Source organism: Spermophilus citellus (assembly GCF_964194105.1).
Source record: "Spermophilus citellus genome assembly, chromosome: 4".
NCBI classification, from domain to species: domain Eukaryota; kingdom Metazoa; phylum Chordata; class Mammalia; order Rodentia; family Sciuridae; genus Spermophilus; species Spermophilus citellus.
In genome coordinates, this window is record NC_138185.1 from 137,935,059 (window position 1) to 137,954,581 (window position 19,523).

General features: G+C 47.5%; 1 protein-coding gene and 1 long non-coding RNA gene across 3 annotated transcripts; one reads left to right on the forward strand and one right to left on the reverse strand.

Annotated features, from left to right (window-relative positions):
- Positions 1-6,558: 6,558 nt before the first annotated feature.
- On the reverse strand, positions 6,559-9,259 carry CHAC1 (ChaC glutathione specific gamma-glutamylcyclotransferase 1). Its single transcript, XM_081290461.1, has 3 exons — positions 8,880-9,259; positions 8,466-8,501; positions 6,559-7,689 (listed from the first exon to the last, which is right to left on the reverse strand). The coding sequence occupies exons 1-3, from the start codon at positions 9,108-9,110 to the stop codon at positions 7,288-7,290; spliced, it is 669 nt and encodes a 222-aa protein (XP_081146587.1). The 5' UTR covers positions 9,111-9,259; the 3' UTR covers positions 6,559-7,287.
- Positions 9,260-9,788: 529 nt separating this feature from the next.
- LOC308646905 lies at positions 9,789-18,294 on the forward strand. 2 transcript variants are annotated; one of them, XR_014021515.1, is made up of 5 exons: positions 9,789-9,925; positions 13,954-14,054; positions 14,796-14,877; positions 15,107-15,221; positions 17,098-18,294. It is a non-coding gene; the product is annotated as an uncharacterized lncRNA (long non-coding RNA). The 2 variants fall into 2 exon arrangements; XR_014021516.1 differs by having other exon boundaries at positions 17,101-18,294.
- Positions 18,295-19,523: the final 1,229 nt, after the last annotated feature.

A 19,523-nucleotide genomic window follows, 5' to 3' on the forward strand; every position in this document is an offset into this window, starting at 1 on the left:
GGATTCCCTTCCTTCACATCTCCACCACCATTGTGCTGTGCCCAGGAAGGCCAGTCCCTCCTATAGGGACAGGAGAGGGATGGTGGGAAGGGGGAAGTACCACTCCATGATTGAAGGGCAACCCCTCCAGTTTAGCACCCTGAATTGGGGGGACTAGTAAAGGATAGCCCCTTTCCCGTGGCCTGTGTTTAAGGTCCTTGCCTTGACAGACTGAGGTAGAAAGGGGGCCTACTCAAGATGGCAGTCCTGGGGGTGGCACTGCCCATTCCTGGCTGGTTTTCCTTGCCCCAGGGATGCCATGTTCACATTCCTGGGCTTTTCGCATGAATGTTCATATGGAATATTAGCCTGGGGAGGTGGCTTAGTTTTCACCCTTAGTTATGGTTGAACATTTTATGGGGTGTTTCCCTCCAAGGTGACGTGTGACATTGCATTCAGAAGGGTCATTTCCAAAGGCTGGGGGGTGTAGCTCAGCGGTAGAGTACTTGCCTAACATGTGTGAAGCCCTGGCTTCAATTCCCATCACCTCAGAATCAAACAAAACAGAGTACAAGAGTCATTTCCCATATGTCCCCTGTGCTCCCGCTCCCCCAGGGTCTGGTGCTGTGCTTTGTGCTGGGATACATAGTTCCGGCCCTTGGGGACGTTTGATTTAGTAGAGACAGAACTCTAAGCAGATTTTGTCCATACAACATGCTGAGCACAAAACAGAGGTGGACAGAGATGGCAGGACTGCACTGGACACAGCAGCAGCAAGGTGCCACATTAGGTGATGAAAGGTGGAAGAAGGTGTCAGTCAGAAGGGCGCCTAGGTGGGGATAGCAGTGGGAGCAGAGTCCAAGTGGTTGGAAATGGAGCAAGGCAGGAGGAGATGACAGGCAGATTGGTTTACAGGGGTAAGGGTGGAAGGGTCAGGGGTGGGCATTACTGCCAGGAACGCTGGGTCCAGGGTGCTATGACACTTGTGCTGAGGGCCAGGAATCAATGTTGGAGGCCATCATTGTGTGGGAGGGTTGTGTGTGGCCAGATTTGCATTTTGAGTAATGTGGAAAATGAATCCACCAAGGAGATGCCAGGATAATGGGCAGGATCCAGAACAGAGCCAAGAACAGGGACTAAAGTGCTAGTCAGAGGAGGAGAGCTCCAAAGGGTGAAAGTCAGGAGTGTACACACAGTCCCCAGCTGAGAGGGTGGGAAGAGAGAGGCCCAGGGTAAAGAAGGCGCTACCAAGAAGGGCTGATAACCTAGCTGAACCTTCAGTGTGTCAAGCTCCCAAACCCAAGGAAATGATTGGAGTAGGGCTGAGGCCTGAGGTGGCCTGGACTGAGGAAGGTCAGGCCTGGTGGGGACTCTCCACAGGGAGCAAGAGGAAGGAAAGAAGGAAGGACAGGCTGCCACCTCAGGCTTTGTGCCCTGAGTTGGGCCTCTGCCACTAGGCTGGCAGGTGAAGGGTTCAGTCCTATAGAGAGGAGGGCAGAGGACAAGCACAGCCACGCAGGCTTTGACCAAGCCCCTCTGATAGCCACTGGCTCTACTAATAACCAAAGCCACCCACTCTCTGCTTCTTGACAACTGACATGGGCACAGCTACTCTCTTCAGGAGAACCACAGCACCCAGAAGAGTGTGATCCTTCCTGTGGCCCAATGGGTTCAGGAGAAGCCCCTCAGAGCTTGAAAGACACACAGAAACCAGACGTATTTGCCACATCCTCTTGTCTGTCCACAGCTCCTATTGGCTGGTGTTCCTGTCCTCTCTGCAAAGCCAGTCTCCTCCCCACTGCGTGCCTCACATTTGCAACTAGCTGCCAAGAAGCAGGCACCTCCAATGCCCTCAGGTCCTTGGCTTTCTTCCAGCCCTCACCAATCCTTGCCCAGAACGGGAGTCACAACAGGCTCCTCAGCTCTAGTAGCCTGCGACCCATCTTTTCCCCACTACAAGCTTAAGTTTCACCATAGCCTGAACAGAACACTCATGCCCGCCTACTTTAAAGAAGACAAAACAAACAAACAGAACAAAAACAAACAAAAGATCCTTCTGTGGGAGGAAAAACATGAAAAAACAAAAACATCACCACAGAACTGACTTTCCTGCAAGAAAACGCCTAACACTTCCTTCTACATCTGACCCCAAGGTGGCTTCCGGCCTCTTCTCTAACACCCCAAAGTTTCTACCACTCAGCTGCATGCCAAGTTCTGCAGTGCCTCCCTCCTTTCCTGGAGGGCCCCTCCACCTGTTGGGCTCCTACTGCTTCTTGAAGGCCCTTCACTGAGTGAAGCAGAACAGCTTTACCCCATTCCCAGAGTTCCAGGTGCGAGGGTGGGGCTGTTTGTCTGTCTCCCACAGCTGGAGGTCAAGGGCCCTCCTGCCTGTTGTAGACTCAACAAATGGCAATTGAATTGACTTATCCTTCCCACTAACTCCTGGTTGTCCAGGAAGATGCCCTGGCGGGATGGACAGGATGATTTCTGAGGTCTCTATTAACTCTGAAATTCCTCATTGCTGATGTCCAAAGTTGGGCACCCAACCTTCACCCCTCTCAAGACTCTCCCAACTAAAAAAGGACATAAGAAGTTTTCCAGGTTGGCTCAAAGACCCCTAAGGGTCCCCCAAACACCTCTCAGGTGAATGTAAACTCAAAACTATGTCTATAATAAAACCAAGGGGTTGTCTTCTCTCTCTTTCCTTAGCAGTGCATGGTAGAGTTTTCTAGAAGCTACATATGAATCTGCAACAGAGTGGATGCAGGAGCAGATGAGCTCTCAGCAGGTTCAATTAAACCAGATGTTAAAAATAAAAAATAAAGCCACTTTTTCACCACTTTGCTTTGATAAGTACAATCTTTTATCTCTAAAAATGTCAACATGTAGCCGGGTGCAGTGGCATAGGTCTGTAATCCCAGAGGCTTGGGAGGCTGAGGCAGGTGAATCACGAGTTCAAAGCCAGCCTCAGCAATTGTGAGGCGCTAAGCAACTCAGTGAGACTCTGTCTCCAGTGAAATACAAAATAGGGCTTGGGATGTGGCTCAGTGGTTGAGTACTCCTGAGTTCAATCCCTGGTACCAAAAAGAAAAAACATATTTTAAATTTTAACTAACATTTTAAACATGTGCCAGGCATGGTGGTACATGCCTGTAATCCTAGCATTCAAGAGATGCAGAAGAATAACTTGAGCCCAGGAGTTCAAGGCCAGCCTGGGCAATATAGTGAGACCCTCCCCAGCATCTCAAAAAAGAGAGAGAAAAGTAAAATGTAGCTGGTTTATTGTATGTATGTAATCATTTATGTATTTATTTATTTAAATTTTTATTTATTTATTTATTTATTTATTTATTTTCATTGCTGAGGATTGAACCCAGGGCTTGATGCAAGCTAAACATTTATTCTACCACTGAACTCCACCCCAGCCTTGCTTTTATTTTTAATTTTTTAAAACTTTTTTTTTTAATGTGGTGCTGAGGATCAAATCCAGTGCCTCACTTGTGCTAGGCAAGCACTCTGCCAGTGAACCACAACCCCAGCCCCTTGTTTTTATTTTTAATTTTGAGTATGTTTTAAACCTCTCATTTTCCATTTCTAGCATAGTAAATACGGAACACTGTATTCTACATAAAGAAAACTCTCAGGGTCTTCAACAATCTTTTTGTAAAGGGCTCCTGAGACCCCAACACCTTCCCACATCCTCACTCACCCCTTTGCTTCTCTCTCCTCTTGGTGGCCACACCTGAAACCCATCTGCTTTCCCCCACTGGCCCAGGAGGGCCTGGCCTTGTGGCTTCTCACCACTGCTCCTGCAGTTCCTCACACTGAGACCCCCCAGGGACCCGCTGGCGTTTCATCCAGTGGACTTTCCTCTGTCATTTACCTCAACATCCTGGCAGCATGACAATGTTTCATACTCCTAGAGACACCCATCCTTTTCCTGGTTCTCCTCCTACCCTCCAGTTTTGTGTTCCCAATTTCTCTTGCTTTACTCAGACAGCCAGGCCTGGGGACCTCAACACTAAGCCTGCCCCCATCCTCTTTTTCCCTCCCCTTATGGCCTCAAGCACCATCTGCATGTATCTAATACAACTCTCGCCCAGATTTCTCTCCTGTGTTTCACAACAACATATCTAGCTGCCCCCAAGATCCATGTGGATGGCCTCTCCCACAGGCAACCCCAACTTATGCCCAGGGTAGATCTTTACCCTTCCCTTTCCGGTTCCAAGGAGCCTGGCCCTCCTGGCTCTACCCTCACCTTTATGATATGATGATATACATATATGTTTTCATCCATAGTGCCTGGCTCATAACTCCCTCTCCAAGACAGGTCATAGAAACTCTAACATTCTCTGACATGTCTGATAGTAGATGATAAGACCCCCTGAAGGGGTCCCAATCCATAGCTACAAGGAAGGAGTGCTGAAGAAGCTGAACAAGCTGGCATGGTGACACATGATTATAATTCCAGAGGCTCCGGAGACTGAGGTAAGAGAATCACAAGTTCAAAGCCAGCCTCAGCAACTTAGCAAGGCCCTAAGCAACTCAGAGAGACCCTGTCTCAAAATGAAAAATAAAAAGGGCTGGGGATGTGGCTCAGTGGTAACAGCTCCTGGGTTCAATCTCCAGTACCAAAAACAAATAAACAAAAGCAAAAACTTGGTGTGTACTCCTGGCATCAGAAGTGAAGGGTTGGTCTTGGGGACTGAACCCTCAGCCTGTGGGATCACCAGGAGTGTCAGAATCAAATTGGCTTCCAGGACACCCTGCTGGGTTCCTGCTGCAGAATTGCTTGCTTACTCAGTGTGTAGGGAAAACCCACCCACATCTGGGCTCTGAAGTGGTCTGTATTGTTTAGTAGAAGAAACTGAGCCTGAGTTTGAGCTGCTTTTCCCTACTGTATCTTCAGACCCTCACTCTGCTCAACCAGTCTGTCACCAAATCCTATCAATCTCACACCTAAATCACACTCAGATCCACACCGCTGCCCATGCCTATTGCCATGGCTCGTGCCATCACCTCCTGCTGACTGGCCTTCCTCCTCCAGTGTGACACAGCAACCAGAGTTTCCTCATTAGCACGCCAGAATCCACTGGAGGTCCGCCACTGACCCAGGAGGAATGCCACCTGCACAGCCCAGCACAGTCACTAGGGCAGCTGGTCCCAGTCCTTCCCTCTATGCAGCCTCATGTCCCCTCCCCTGCTGCTGGGCCAGCCTGTCTGACCTTGTCTCCCAGTCAAGCACATGCTGTTCTCTGACTCCCTGTTCCCAGAGGTCCCATTTCAGGCTCCCTCACCCAGAAAGTCTTCACTGACTGCCTGTTCACTCAGCTCAGGGCTCCTTTCGACTTGCTCCCATTTCATATGGAATGGTCACCATCAGTTCTAGACTCCAGGTTCCTTAAGGAGGAGGATCCTAGGCTGGGGCTGTAGTCCAGTGGTAGAGTGCTTGCCTAGCATGTGTGAGGCCCTGGGTTCAATCTCCAGCACCACTAAAAAAAAAAGAGAGGACCCTTTTATCGTTGTATCCCCAGTGCCTAGAACAGTGCCTGACACAATGACTTGAGGAATGAGAGTCCATGTTTAGCTGGCAAATAGCCCTCCCCACCCCGTTCAACCTCCAGTCTAGAGCCAGACTCTGCTCTGATGCAGGAAGCCCCAGAGGTGGCTGCCCAGGGATTTCTGCCACACACTTGTTGTGTTGTCCTGACCAGGTTCCCAGAAGAACCTGGCTGAACTCCACACTTTTCCCATCAATGGCTAAGATCACAAGGCTGCCAAGACATGGGCACACGACTCAGCATGGCACCCTCCCCAGGCACAACACCTGCCCAATTTGATCGGAACTGACCCTGCTGGGGACATCAGACCAATCCAGTACATACCACACAGCCTGTCCCCATCCATCATTTCATGGGAACTGTCCCCTCATAGGGTGAAGTGCTCAGAGAGCTAGGGACTTCTCTGAGGTCTCTAGGTAGTGAAGGAAGGGGTGGTTTGGACAGAGACTCTGCTGCTAAATCCTGTCATCTTGGCCCCGTTCCCATCCTGCAGGTCCAGGAGACCCTCATAGGCGCCATTTATTGTTAAAGAGGGGCAGACCAGGCTGACATCTAGGTACTGTGACCTCCCTGGAGCTAGAACCTGAGGAAGAGTACACAGGGAGAGGCAGGGGGTAAATATGCAGCAGCAAGAGAGCATCTTACAACTTATCCCAATATGGGCAAGTCCTGGCAGCTCAGGGCAGGAGAAGGGACAGCCAGTAACTGCGGCCCCAGGAGGCAGCAGTGAGCACTCTGACCCTGGAAGTAAAAGGGACCTCAGGTCCTACAGGCCACAGAATCCCACTGTCAGTGTTGCCCAGAAGTTGTCATCCCCATACCCTAACCCACATGCTCCTTTAGTAGGAAGCCAGAGTTCTGGCCCACCTGCCAGGAAGAGCTAGCAGCTGGCCCTGCAGCTGAAGGAAGACCTGGTATAGGGTCCAAGCCTTTTCCCTCCTAGGAAACTTCTAGGGTATACCTCTTGCTTACCCCAACCCTCATGTAAAGAAAGAAGCACATCCCAGCACAGCAGAGATAATAAGAGATCAATTTATGAATAACAGTATGAGACAGAGAGGGAAGGAGCAAGGGCCTATGGTGATGAGCTTCCCATAAACAGACCAACAGATACACAAAAGTGGTCCAGACAGACAAGGAGACAGAGTCGGAGAAACAAAACCCAAAAGGTAAGAGGCCCAGGCCCAGACTCAGCAGTTTTGTCTAGGCAACAGATCCAGCTCTGCCCTGGGAGTCTAGTGGGTGAGTGGGATTGGAAGGGGCCTGAGTCCTTGTAGGGCTCCCTCTGCTTACTCCCCACTGCCCCTCCTGCTGGCTGGGAACTTGGGCAGGTAATATTTCCAAGGCTGGGAAATGGTTGGTCTGGATGGACAGAAAATCAAGGCTCTTAGAGGCTCCCTGGAGAGGTGGAGGCCTGTGTAGTGTGGGGTTAGCAGCAGCAATGAGGGAAATCTGGTCAGGCACCAGGGCCTGAGGTGGAGCCACTGCGCAGCAGGGCCATGTCCAGGGCAGGCCCCCCACCCACCCTGCCACCACACCAACATGGTGCAATAAATAAAGTGTTCAGAAGTCAGTGTCAAGCAGGAGAGCTAGAAGCTGGCAGACTGACAGGGGCTTAGGAAGAGAAGTCCCCAGTTGTCTACCATGACATCTCAGGAATTCTAGCTGTATCAAGTTTGTATCAAGCACTGTGGTGGGCACCTGGCCCTGATGTCCACATGGGCACTCCCTGCAGGGGCTCAGCCCCTCAGACCAGCGCCAGAGCTTGCTCCGTGGGGCAGAAGCAGGGCAGCATGGTGCCTACAGCATCCACGATGGCTTCCAGATGCTCATCCTGGGCCTGAGGCCCACAGAGCTGCATGAAGTCTGCAAGACGCAGCAAGTACTCAAGATTGTGACCAGAGAAGCCTCGGCAGGCCAGGATCTGTGTAGCAATGGCCTCTTCTGGAGCAGGGCCCAAGTAGCCAGGGTTCTGTGGGGTGGCCACATAAGCCAATGCCTTGAGTGGTTGATCAGGTGTATCTTGAGGATAGAAAGTGACTTCCTTGGTGTCATAGCCACCAAGCACTGCCTCTCGCACATTCAGGTACTTCAGGGCCTCGCTCACCTGCTCACCTTGGACCTGGTATGCCACACCCCAAGTGCAGCCCTAGGAGGAAATAAAGATATTTCTGGTCAGTCACAGCAACTGTTTGCTGGTCCCTCCTTCATTACAGAATGCTATTCCCCCACCCCCAGTGACCCAAGGACTGTACTTTTTTTTTTCTTTTTGTGGTGCTACTAGGGAGCCCAGGGCTGCTTTACCACCAAGCTATAACTCCACTCTATATATCTGTTTGCTTGCTTAGTTATTTTTCTTAAAATATGTTTAGTTGTAGATGGAGACAATACCTTTATTTTATTTATTTATTTTTTTATGTGATGCTCAGGTTCAAACCCTGTGCCTCATACTTGCTAGGCAAGCACTCTACCACGGAGCTACAACTCCAGCTCTTGTTTATTTATTTTTTGAGACAGGGTCCCACTAAGTTGCCCAGGCTTACATCAAACTTGGGATCCTCCTGCCTCAACCTCCCCAATTCCCTGGGATAACAGGTGTGCACCACCAGGCCTGGCTTATGCCTCCTTTCTTAAAAGGTGGTCTAATCCCAGGGAGGACAGGATTTCTATTCATAGTGTGGTTCAGAAACATGTAATGGCATCACCTGTAAGCTTGTTAGAAATGGTGCACCTCAGACCTCATTCCAATCCTACTGAATTAAATTCTGCAGATCCTAGGTAACTCTGAGAAACACTGAGCCAAAACATACTTCCACTCTGCCAGACAAGCAACAGCTATAGCTTAGAGTCATGGGCCCAAAAAGCTCTGTGCGTGGCACCCTTCCACATTGGGTGCTGGGTCCCCCTTTTGCCGGCAATACTTACCTCACGATCTTCAAGGAGGGTCACCACACGACCAGGCTAGGGAGGGAAGGAAGATTTTGAAAGACAAGTTAGAAATCAGTTCTGCCATCAGTGCAGAGAAAGCCTTATCATTCTGTTGGCTAGGCCTCAGAGAGTCCTATTCATATAGGGGGATGAGCAGGGAGTGATGTAGGGATACAGGAGAAATAGTAAGGCAGATAGATGGCAATGGTCCAGACTGGTAATCAACCCAGGGATCCACAGGTTTACCGACTCCAGGCATCAATCACACAGTGATCACTTGGGCACACAAATTTAAGCCACAAAGCCAGACAGTTTTACACATTGGCCCAGAGAGCCCAGGCTATTCCAGGGCACCGGCGCCCACTATGCTACCCACCGCCCTCACCCCCCTGGGCGCCGTCAGATTCTCACCATCTTGTCGCTGCCCCGATGGAAGGTGTCTCCCTGCCAGAAACGGCGGCTGTAGCCTCGCACGAAGCCCACACGGCTGTCACTGTAAGCGAAGTCGGGCCTCCACACTAGGGAGCCATACCCGAAAATCCAAAGTGCTGGAGGGTCGCCATCCTCCTGGGGGGACTGCACGGATGCGTTCGGAGACGGCGAGGGGGGCGGGGTGCTCTGGGCTGCGGGCTCTTGCTTCATGGTGCCGGGCACAGGGACGGGCCCGGGCGGCCTCCGGGGCTGGTCTCCGGCGCGGGCACGGAAGGACCGACGGACGCGCACACCTGGCCTGGCACCGGTCGGTCGCTCCAGCTGAGTGGCCCCCACGGAGGTGCCCTTTAAACCCTCCGGCGGAGGGACCTCCCCGCCCGCCGCGGCCAGCTGCCGCGGTGATTGGGGCGGAGCAAACCCTCTTTGGGCCAATCATCTTCGGATTTTGCTTCTCGGTTAACCGCGCTACTCTTCAAGTGGGTGGCTGAGTGGCCTGCCCCGGGCCTAGTGCGCTCGCTGATTGGTTCGGCTCCACCTCGTGGCAAACCTGGCAGAAGTGATGCAACGGCAGGGAAGGTTTCCCCAGCGCCCGCATGCAGCAAGGGCGCCTCCGATTGCGTCAGGCGGCGGGCAGTGGGCATGGGCCCGGCGTGGTCCCGGGCAGTGGGCCTCTCCTTGGCAACTCCTCCTGGCCCGGGCCATGCAGGAGCCATAGCGGGTGGGTTTAAGGCGATGTCTCCTCAGCAGTCCTGCGGGTGATGGGGCCGAGTCACTGCCACCCCAAGACTGTCCTGGGGCCGGAGCAGGACATAGCCAGAAGGAGCACTCTGGGCGTTGTAAACTCCTGAGAGCACGCACGGTCGACAGGGAGGAAGCTGTAGGAAGCACCGTCCGCATTCCACTCCGGTGCCTCACGCTGTTGGCTCGCGTGAGCAAATGGAGAAACTGAGTCACGGGGGCGCGAAGGGGTTCTACAGAGGCTGCGGTTGAGTCAAGTCAGGCAGTCAAGGTTTTGCAGACCTCACGTGAGTCCACGTCCCGGGCGGGTGTGGAACCTCCTGAGCCCAGGCAGGTTTGAGGAAGATCCAGCCAAAGCGATTGGGACAGCAGTCACTTTGGCTTCCCCGGAGCATCTGTGGTGAAAGGCCTTAAAGTGAACGCCTGACCAGCTTTGCCCTGAGGCCATGGGTTTAGCTTTTCCCAGACTTGAGAATCTGGGGTAATGGTTAATCCTTAGGCGCTGAGGTTCTCCCAGTGTGATGCACCGCGAGCAGCTACAGGCCTTTTTCTTTGGCTACTGACCACCCAGTGGAGAGTCCCACAGGCCATCTGGGATCAACTCCTTAATCAGTAGAAAGGGACTGCCAGATGGGGATGTTTTGATTAGAAAAGAGAAACAGAGGCCGCAGAAGGCCTTCCCAGGGTGGAACTGATTCCCAGAGATTGTTGTTGAGGTTTGGGTGAGCCCTCTGACAGGGGAAGTGGACAATATTAGTTCAGTTCCTAATTATTCAAATTAAACATTATCTGCACACTAAGTGATTGTATTCATTCCAAAGGTGAGTGTGTAGCAGGAAAATAAATTAAATAAATTATTGGGGGGCTGGAGTTGTGGCTCAGTGGTAGAACACTTGCCTGGCATGTGTGAGGCACTAGGTTTGATTCTCAGCACCACATATAAATAAATAAAGTTCTATTAACAACTAAAAAATTAAAAATAAGTTATTAGGCCAGGTGTCTTAGCACAGGTCTATTAAATCCCAGCAACTGGGGACAATGAGGCAGGAGGATTGCAAGTTCCAGGCCAGCATCAGCAACTTAGTGAAGCCCTGAGCAACATAGCAAAACCCTGTCTCAAATTAAAAAAAAAAAAAAGTGAAAGAAAAAAGAAAGGGGACTGGGGAGATGGCTCATTGGTTACTTAACCCCTGAGTAAAGCACTTGCCAAGTATGCAGCAGGCCCTGGGTTCAATCCCCAGCACCAGGAAAACAAACAAAAAAACTCACAAGATTTTCAGTAGTATTTGTGTAAAAATCTGAAGATAAGGCTGGGGGTATGTTTAGCTCAGGGATATAGTACTTACATAGCAAACTCAAGGTCATGGGTTCAAAAAAAGAAAGAAAGAAAGAAAAAATACTGAAGATGGTACCTAAATTGTAAACTGACATCAAAGGAGGCCTGGGTTTCCTTGTTTGGTTGCTTGGTTGGTTGCTTTTTTTTTTTTTTTTTTGGTACTAGGGGTGGATTTAACTCAGAGGAGCTTAACCAATGAGCCACATCCCAGCCCTCAAAGGAAGATTTTGTGTAGTAAATTCTAATTTATGAAAAAGTCTGGGTTCTTTACAATGAACATGAGGAAAATAATTCAAACAAAATGGTCTTTTCTGGTCACTCCTTTCTCTTTGCCTGTTTCCCGGGTTCACTCTGTCCTTTTTTCTCCCTATCTGTTCCTGTTAGTCCACCTGAGCACCTCCTTTGCTTAGAAAAAAATATCCTCTTCTCTTCTCACCACCTTTGTAAGTGAATGGAAAATGGGAAGCTGATAACAGCACATTGCTGCAAGTATCTGAACAGGCCCAAACAACCTTCTGAGAAAGCAGCTTAGTGATACAATCAAGAACCATAAAATGTCCCTGCCCTCTGACCCAATACTTCCACTCCAGGAAATTATTCAAAATATGGGAAAAGCCATATGCCTGAAGATTTTCAATGCATTGTTATTTATTATAGCAAAAACAAAAGAAAAACTACTTAAATGTCCAAAAATAGCCAAATGTTTAAGTAAATTATGGTCAATTCACTTGATGGAGAAGAACACACACACACAAGTGCCAGAGCATGTGCAGGCACAGGGACAACATAAACATCCAGTGATAGATGTTTACATAAACTTGAGATTAGTTCATTAAATTGGTGAAGCCACTAGAAATAATTGTATATGTCTATACTGATTGACATGGAAATATATCTATGATGTATAAGTAAGTGAAAAGACAGGGTATAAAATAACCTGCTAAAACTTTTTAAACTTAAAGGTCTGGGGATAGGCGTGGGTGTGGAGTAACATCCTTGTAATCCCCATGACTCCAGAGGTTGAGGCAGGAGGATCGAAAGTCTGAGGACAGCCTGGACTGGGCAATTTAACTAGACTGTCTCAAAATACAAAAAAGGCTGGGCATGTAGGTCAGTGTAAAGTGCCCCTGGGTTCATCCCTAATACCACCAAAAAAAAAAAAAAGGCTGGGGCTGGGGATATGAGGAGAGCACTTGCCTAGAATGTTTGGGGCCCTGGGTTCAATCCCCAGTTCTGGGAGCAGGGACGGCTAAATGTGCTTATTTGCTTAGAACAATTCTGGAAGAACACTTGTGCTCAAAGTGATAGAGTAAAAGCATTATATACGAGATTTGCGTTTTCTTTTGTATACTGATTCTGAATGAAACTTTATAAAAAGAACATGAACATTTAAAAAGAAGGCTATTTCTAGTTCATTGATCAAAATTCATTATGAAAACAATGTAGTAAACATGCCAGTGATGCATAGTTTAAGAATGCAAAATATGAACTATCACATTTACTATGATTAACATTTAAAAACAAGATGTATGAGGAATAAAGGTTGGGACATCAAATACTAGTGTTAGACTGTTGGTATTATGGGTGAATCTTTTCTCTATTTCCAAGTTTTGTGAAATTTAATTTGATTATTATTAAATAATTTGATTATTATTAAACCTTGTGGGAAGTACTGAAACTGATCTCAGGGGTGCTTTATCACTAAGCTATATCCTCAACCCTTTTTATTTTTATTTTTTATTTTGACACAGGTTTTTGCTAAGTTGCCCAGGCTGGCCTCAAACCTGCAATCCTCTTTCCTTAGCCTTCCAAGTCCCTGGGATTACAGGTGTGTGCCACCACACCCAGCAAAATACAATTTTTAAGTAATGAAAAGTTACCTTAAAAGAGCAAATAGATGCTCTTCTGATGGGTTAAAGAGTAGACGGCCTATCAGCTTATCTGAATCATCTGAGTAACATTTTAATGATATCCATTTTTTCCCCTCAATACTGGTGATTAAACCTAGGGGTGCCCTATCATTGAATTACACATGGTGTTCATTCTTGGCCTTCTCCCACCCCAAGTAAAGCCCAGAATCTTCATGACTTCTTATTCCTGTCCTCAGTAACCTGAACTTGCTCCAGGCAGAGTTAGGCACTTTCTCCTGTAGACTCCCACAACCCCTTAGGACACATTTGTTTATTTATCTGATCCTTCCACTTCATAACAAACATGATGCTTACCATATGGTGGGGCAGTTTGCTAGACACTTTTACATCCATTCTAATTATAAACCTCCCCTCCTTTGTGAAGTAAACCATCAGTTCACAGATAAGCCAATAGGAAAGTTAAGTAACCTACTAACTTCAACAGTGTAAGTAGTAGAACCTGGGTCTAAAGGCAGATGGTCCAGCTCTGAGTCTCCTCACTGATAATCACTGGACATCCTGCCTTCCATGAACCTGAGAGCTCTTAGAGAAGGACCAGGGGAGCCAACACAGTATTGACATGTAGAAGGTTCTCTACAAACATAGTTAGAATAAAGACAATGTCTCATGTACTGCATGTCACAGTTTCAGCCTTGACCTTCTCAAACTAGGATCTCCACAAAAGCTGGCCAAGGGGATCTTCAGCACCTTCCTGTGAACATGGCTTGCCTATTCCCGTTCCTTCCTTCTCCTTTCCAACAACATCTGTCTTCTACCCTCCCCTGTTGGACACACCCAAGCAACAAACCACCCACTTAGCTGGTTCCTCTCAATAAAAAAAAAAAAAAAAAAAAAAAAAAAATCCAACCTATTTTTTCTTCTAATATCCCTTCAGGAGAAGGCTGCTGATGTCATGCCCATACAGATGCCATCATCTCAGGAGAGGTGATGGGCCCAGGCATCACCTTCAGCTTGTAGAGTTACACATGATTGGCACATGATGCACATGTGATGGCTTCCTCTTTTAGACCTTTTCCCAAATTGTTCTTTCCTTATTATTCCCCTGCAGGTGGTCACTTCTCATTTCCTTATGATATGTTCCTTCTCGCTTCTCATTCCTGACACTGTGATCAACTTTTGCTGTTAGCAAGTATGATTATCTGAAATCAGGTAAGGATGTGTTTGGGAGAGTTATGGAATTAGGTGAATTTAATTTACATGAAGTTGTTTTATAAAGCTGCTGATTCCAGAAGGATGCAAATCCTGCCCAGACACAGGCTCTAAACTCAGCTTGCTCAGATTTGAGTCCCACTCCACAATATACTAACCATGTGGTCACTGGTCCTCAATTTTATCAACTGTGAAATTAGTAATAATAGTAGTAGTAGTAGTAGTAATAGTAGTAGTAGTAGTAGTAGTATGCTACTTTCAGACCCTTGTAGGGTCTGAAAAAGATTGAAATAAATAACTTGTTAGCCAAAGCTGGGTACATGGGCATGCTCAGTAAATGTTAGCTCTTTATTAATTTTACTCCAGACTGTTCGCTATCCATTTTTCGGTGCAGAGTAATAGTCTATCCCTTAGTCTGACACAGCTCTGAAAAATTGAGTGGATCACGAAAGTGATCGGGATAAGCATTTTAAATGCAATGAAGAAAATGTCTACCAGTTTCCCCTCTGTTCTTACCATTGCAATTCACTGATTGTTCTAGTGAATAAGGTGCTAAAGAAATGTTTTTATTTTATTCTATTTTATTTTGCAGTGCCGGGGATTAAACCTATGGCTTTGTATAAGCTAAATGAGCTCTTTACCATTGAGCTATACTCCCAGCCCCTGAAGGAGTATTTTTTTTTGTAATACTGAGCATAGAGCTACACCCCCACTCCCAGCCCTTTGTATCTTTTATTATAGAACAAGGTTTTGCTAAATTCCCAAGGCTGGCTTTGAATTTTTGATCCTCCTGCCTCAGCCTCCTGAGTCACTGGGAGTGCAGGTGAGCACCACCATGTCGGACTGAAAGAATATTTTTCAAATGCAATGGGTAATAGTCTGTCTCAAGCATGCTATTAATAGAACAGTTGCTTGAGCAAAGAGCAATTTTCTGTGTGTGTGTGTGTGTGTGTGTGTTTGTGCGTGCGTGCACGCGCGTGCACGTGTGTGTTTCAGGATTGGGGTTGCTAAAATAAGTTAACAAAATAAATGAAGGCTCATACCTCCCACAGAGTTCTGAGAAACAAGTGTGTCCTCAGGTTCCTGGTCCATGTGCAAGGAGTACATAGCTCCACCAACATTCTGTCAAGAGGAGGGGAAGGTGGAGCAGTGGAGTCCCTCCACTCAGTGAGTAGGGGAGGGAAGACTTTTCTTCTACCTTTTGAGGGTTCATTAATTGAGTCTGATATAGACAGCAGGCAGATTAATAGGAGAAAAGGCATATAAATTTATTATATGCCCAGAGCCATCTTATGAAGGAAAATTGAATAACCAAAAACCCAGGATAGGAGGGAGGAGGGAAGTAAGCAATTAGGGAAGGGTAAATGATTTTTCAGAAAGATGAATGGACCATCAGAAGAATAGGTGACAGCCTGTGATAAACTGTGACTGAACTGTGGTTGTGGTTCAGTAGTAGAGCACTTGTCTAGCATGGATGAGGTGCTGGGTTCCATTCCCAGCACTGCAAAGAAAAAAAGAAATGAAAATCTGCCTGGGTATGGAATTGGCCTCCAGCATCTTCTTCTGTGATATAATCTTAATCCTTCCTGGTTGATGAAGTTCCAGGGAGGGCTCATGACAATTGAGCTCCTTCTGGAGGACCTGTTTTTAGGCAGATAAGGGAAGTCAATGAAAGTCCCTGCCTGCATTTACTATTCCCCAAGTGTCCTCAGTTTGGAGCAGCATGCTGAGTTTGGAGCAGTCCACCTCACAAGAGAATCAGAGGTGGGTAATTCTGCTGCTTATGCAGCTACCTCCAGGGCCAGGGAAAGGTGCTTGGCCCTCTGCCCACAAAAGCAGGGACTATAAGGATTTACTCATATCCTACAGAAGGGTGCATGGGATGGTAGGAAAACCTGGCTCCCTTCCCATCGTCCAGCTCCCAAGCAAGGAGAGACCCAGCTGACAGGGCACCTCTGGGAACCAGTGTTCTACTTATTCAGAACTCAGTCCTACTCTACCTGGAAGGGGAGGGTTCAGGGCTCTAAGAGAGGGCTGGGGTAGAGAGTTGCACCCCTAATTCCAAGGAGAGATGAAGGTATGATTTATGTGGGCAGGAAGCAACAACTGAAGAGCTAGGGAGAAGCTGCTGTGGGGAGCATTTCAGTGGAGTTGAATAAGAATTTTGGGGTACAGAAAAAGATAGTCTGAGACTCAAAAATGACAGGGCAGGTGAGCTGTTAGAATGCAGGAAAAGCCCTGAGCCTTTGAATTGCAAAAATAATTCCTGTGCAAACTGGCCCGTGGCTCTTGCCCTTGGCCCAAGCCCTTGGTCCACACCCTTGACTCATGTCCTTGCATGCAAAATAATACAAGGACACTGCACAAGTGCTAGAAAAACCGTTGTGAAGTTATGTAATTCTGCCTTGACTCCACCTCTGTTTCAGCCTTAGTTACTGTCCCTCTATAAATAATACCACAGACCAAGGTCCTGTCTCTTCCTCTGGAGGTAGCTCATATTATTCCTTGAATGTGTCTTCCTCATGTAACCCCCAAAACTTCTCACCCTCAAGATGGTCCCAATTATCCCTTGAATGTTTATTTCTTTACCCCCAAAGATATTAGATAGCTTGCATTCTCCCTTGAAAGTACATCTGCTTTCCTAAATAAATCTGTCTGGAGCATGCTGAAGTTCTTTTTGTGTCACATATCCCTACATATCCTAAGTTAAGGTCTCTCTCTCGGTGGACCCCTGAGATGACAGAGTGACCGGGCTGCATAGAAAGTGTCCATGGGCTCAAAGCTGAATGTCAGACCCTGTAGAAATACTGCAGTGTGACAGGCTATGGCTTTAGAAGGGAACCCTAGAAAACCAGGCTCTGTGGGGAAGTATGACTGTTGAATGTTCAATTTGTTCAACATTTTCTGAGAGGGTGCAGACTCCGAGGCCCATGGACAGCCAAGATAGCCCCTTAAATGAGAATAGCTGGGATATCATTGCCCCAGAGCCCACTGTTAATGGGAAGAGAAAGATCCCAGAAGCTTTCAGATTTTTTTTTTTTAGCAGAAAAATAAAGAGGAGCACTGAGAGAAGAGAACCATCTGTGGAGGTATGAAACTGACCTGGGCCTAAGAAGATATGTGTGGCCCGAATATCTGTCTCTGAGGAAAAGGGACAGCAATATTCAGATAAGCAAAATTCCAATTTGAGCTCAGGCAGAGGGACCACTGGGGACACACAGGCTGGCCATGTCTGTTGGGGCTGTGGCTCTGCCCTGCAGAAAGTGTCATGACAAAAGGCAGGCCTGGGACCTGAGCCAACCTGTTGCTAAATCAAGATTCCTGAGATCTCAGCTGGTTACCTTCTGTGATACTATAAGGTGTTTTTTTGTTTTGGTTTGGGGCACTAGGGATTGAACCCAGGAATGTTTTACCATTGAACTACATCCCCAGTCCTTTTAATTTTTTTTAAGGGCCTTGTGCATGCAAAGCAAGCATTCTACCAACTGAGCTATATCCCCAGCCCTTATTATTATTATTTTTTTTTTTTGAGAAAGGGCCTTGCCAACTTGCTGAGGCTGACCTTGAACCTTTGATCTTCCTGCCTCAGCCTCCCAAGTTGCTGGAATTAAAGGTACATGCTACTGTGTTTGCAACACTATGAAATACATATTTGGTCTTCCTCCAGTTTCCTGGCATACAACTCCTAAAACCTTTGAAATCTAAAAAGTAATAAATGTCTTTTTGCATGCTAATGAGCTGACTAATGGCTAGCAGCCAAGAAGCTTCAGGATGAGGGATGGTCACAAGATGATAGACCAAAGCCTGATTAGAGGTTTGACACTTTCAGCCTCATCCTCCAAACTTAAAGGAGGGAGAAGGGCTAAAGGTTGAGTTGATCACCAATGGATAATTATTTAATCAATCATGCTTATATAGTGAGATCTCCACAAAAACCCAAAAGCATAGAATTGGGTGAGTTTCCAGAATGCTGAACACATGGAGGGTCCTAGATGGTGGAGCATCCAGACAGGGCATGGCAGCTCTGCATCCCATCCTTCATATCTTACCCAGTGCATCTCTTCATCTGTATCCTTTATAATAAACTAGTACATGTAATTAAAGTGTTCCCCCAAGCTCTGTGAGCCACCCTAGCAAATTAGTCAAACAAGAGGAAGGGATTATGGGAACCCTAATTCGTAACTGATTAGTGGAAGCACAATTAAACCAAACTCAGACTTGTGATTGGCATTGGAAGTGGGGGGCAGTCTTGTGCAGCTGAACCATTAACATGTAGGATTCGGGCTGGGGATGTGGCTCAAGCGGTAGCGCGCTCGCCTGGCATGCGTGCGGCCCGGGTTCGATCCTCAGCACCACATACCAACAAAGATGTTGTGTCCGCCGAGAACTAAAAAATAAATATTAAAAATTCTCTCTCTCTCTCTCTCTCTCTCTCTCTCTCTCCTCTCTCACTCTCTCTTTAAAAAAAAAAAAAACATGTAGGATTCAACAATATTTCCAGGTAGATGTGTAAGAATTGAATTGAACTACAGAACACACAGCTGCTATCTGCTGCAGAAAGATTGATTGGTTCCTGATGAGGAGAAATCCCCATTTGCATCTTGGTGACCAGAGGTCACAGAATTGTTCTGTTTATTGTGTTGTGAGGGTAAAGTTGGGGGGGGTGTCTTTGTTTCCTCTCAGACCTTGTGCCTGGTTGTAGCAGTGGCTGGCTTTTTGGCCCCTGTGTCCTAGCCTTTGGGGATGGAGGCAACAGGCCAAGCCCACTCTTGGCCAGGGTGTTAAGGAGTGAAGTGTCCCTGAGGCCAGGGAAAAGGTGACAAAAAAAATCACTTGTGGCAGATCTCCAAGAAGGAAGGTGACTTTTTTTTTCCCCAGCTAGAGGGATTGAACCCAGGGATTCACTACCACTAAGTTATGTTCACAGGCCTTTTTATTTATTTATTTATTGAGACAAGGTCTCACTAAAGTGCCCAGGTTGACCTCAAACTTGTGTCCTCCTGCTTCAGCCTCCTACAGGTGCAGGAAAGTGACTCTTCTTGGAGTCCTGCTGCTCCTTCCCACAGCAAAGGCCTCCCTTTCACAACCGCCCACTTCAGAGAAGAATGACCCAGCCTAGCGGGGGTTCCTCAAAGACAGCACAAATGGGAGCAAAAGTGGAGGCAACTGCCTCACATGCTCCTGAGTCTACTGCTGGGATTATTTAAGCAGACTCCAGCCCCACTAGAGCCCACCTTGGTGCTGTGGGCAGGGGGAATAGCAGCTCTAGAAAGTGGTATACCTACATACACTTAAGGATTAACCAACCAGGGGCTAAAACAGTGCTCACAAGTGTTATATATTATAACTCATTTCAACCTTAGAAATGAACAAGAATGGGGGCTGGGGATGTGGCTCAAGCGGTAGCACGCTCGCCTGCCATGCGTGCAACCCAGGTTCGATCCTCACCACCACATACAAAGATGTTTA

Excerpts from the sequence above, each read along its gene's own strand:
- CHAC1 (XM_081290461.1), bottom strand. The coding sequence starts at position 9,110 with ATGAAGCAAGAGCCCGCAGCCCAGAGCACCCCGCCCCCCTCGCCGTCT. Across the intron at positions 8,502-8,879 it reads ATCGGGGCAGCGACAAGATG|CCTGGTCGTGTGGTGACCCT; the intron begins GTGAGAATCTGA and ends TTCCCTCCCTAG. Across the intron at positions 7,690-8,465 it reads CCCTCCTTGAAGATCGTGAG|GGCTGCACTTGGGGTGTGGC; the intron begins GTAAGTATTGCC and ends ATTTCCTCCTAG.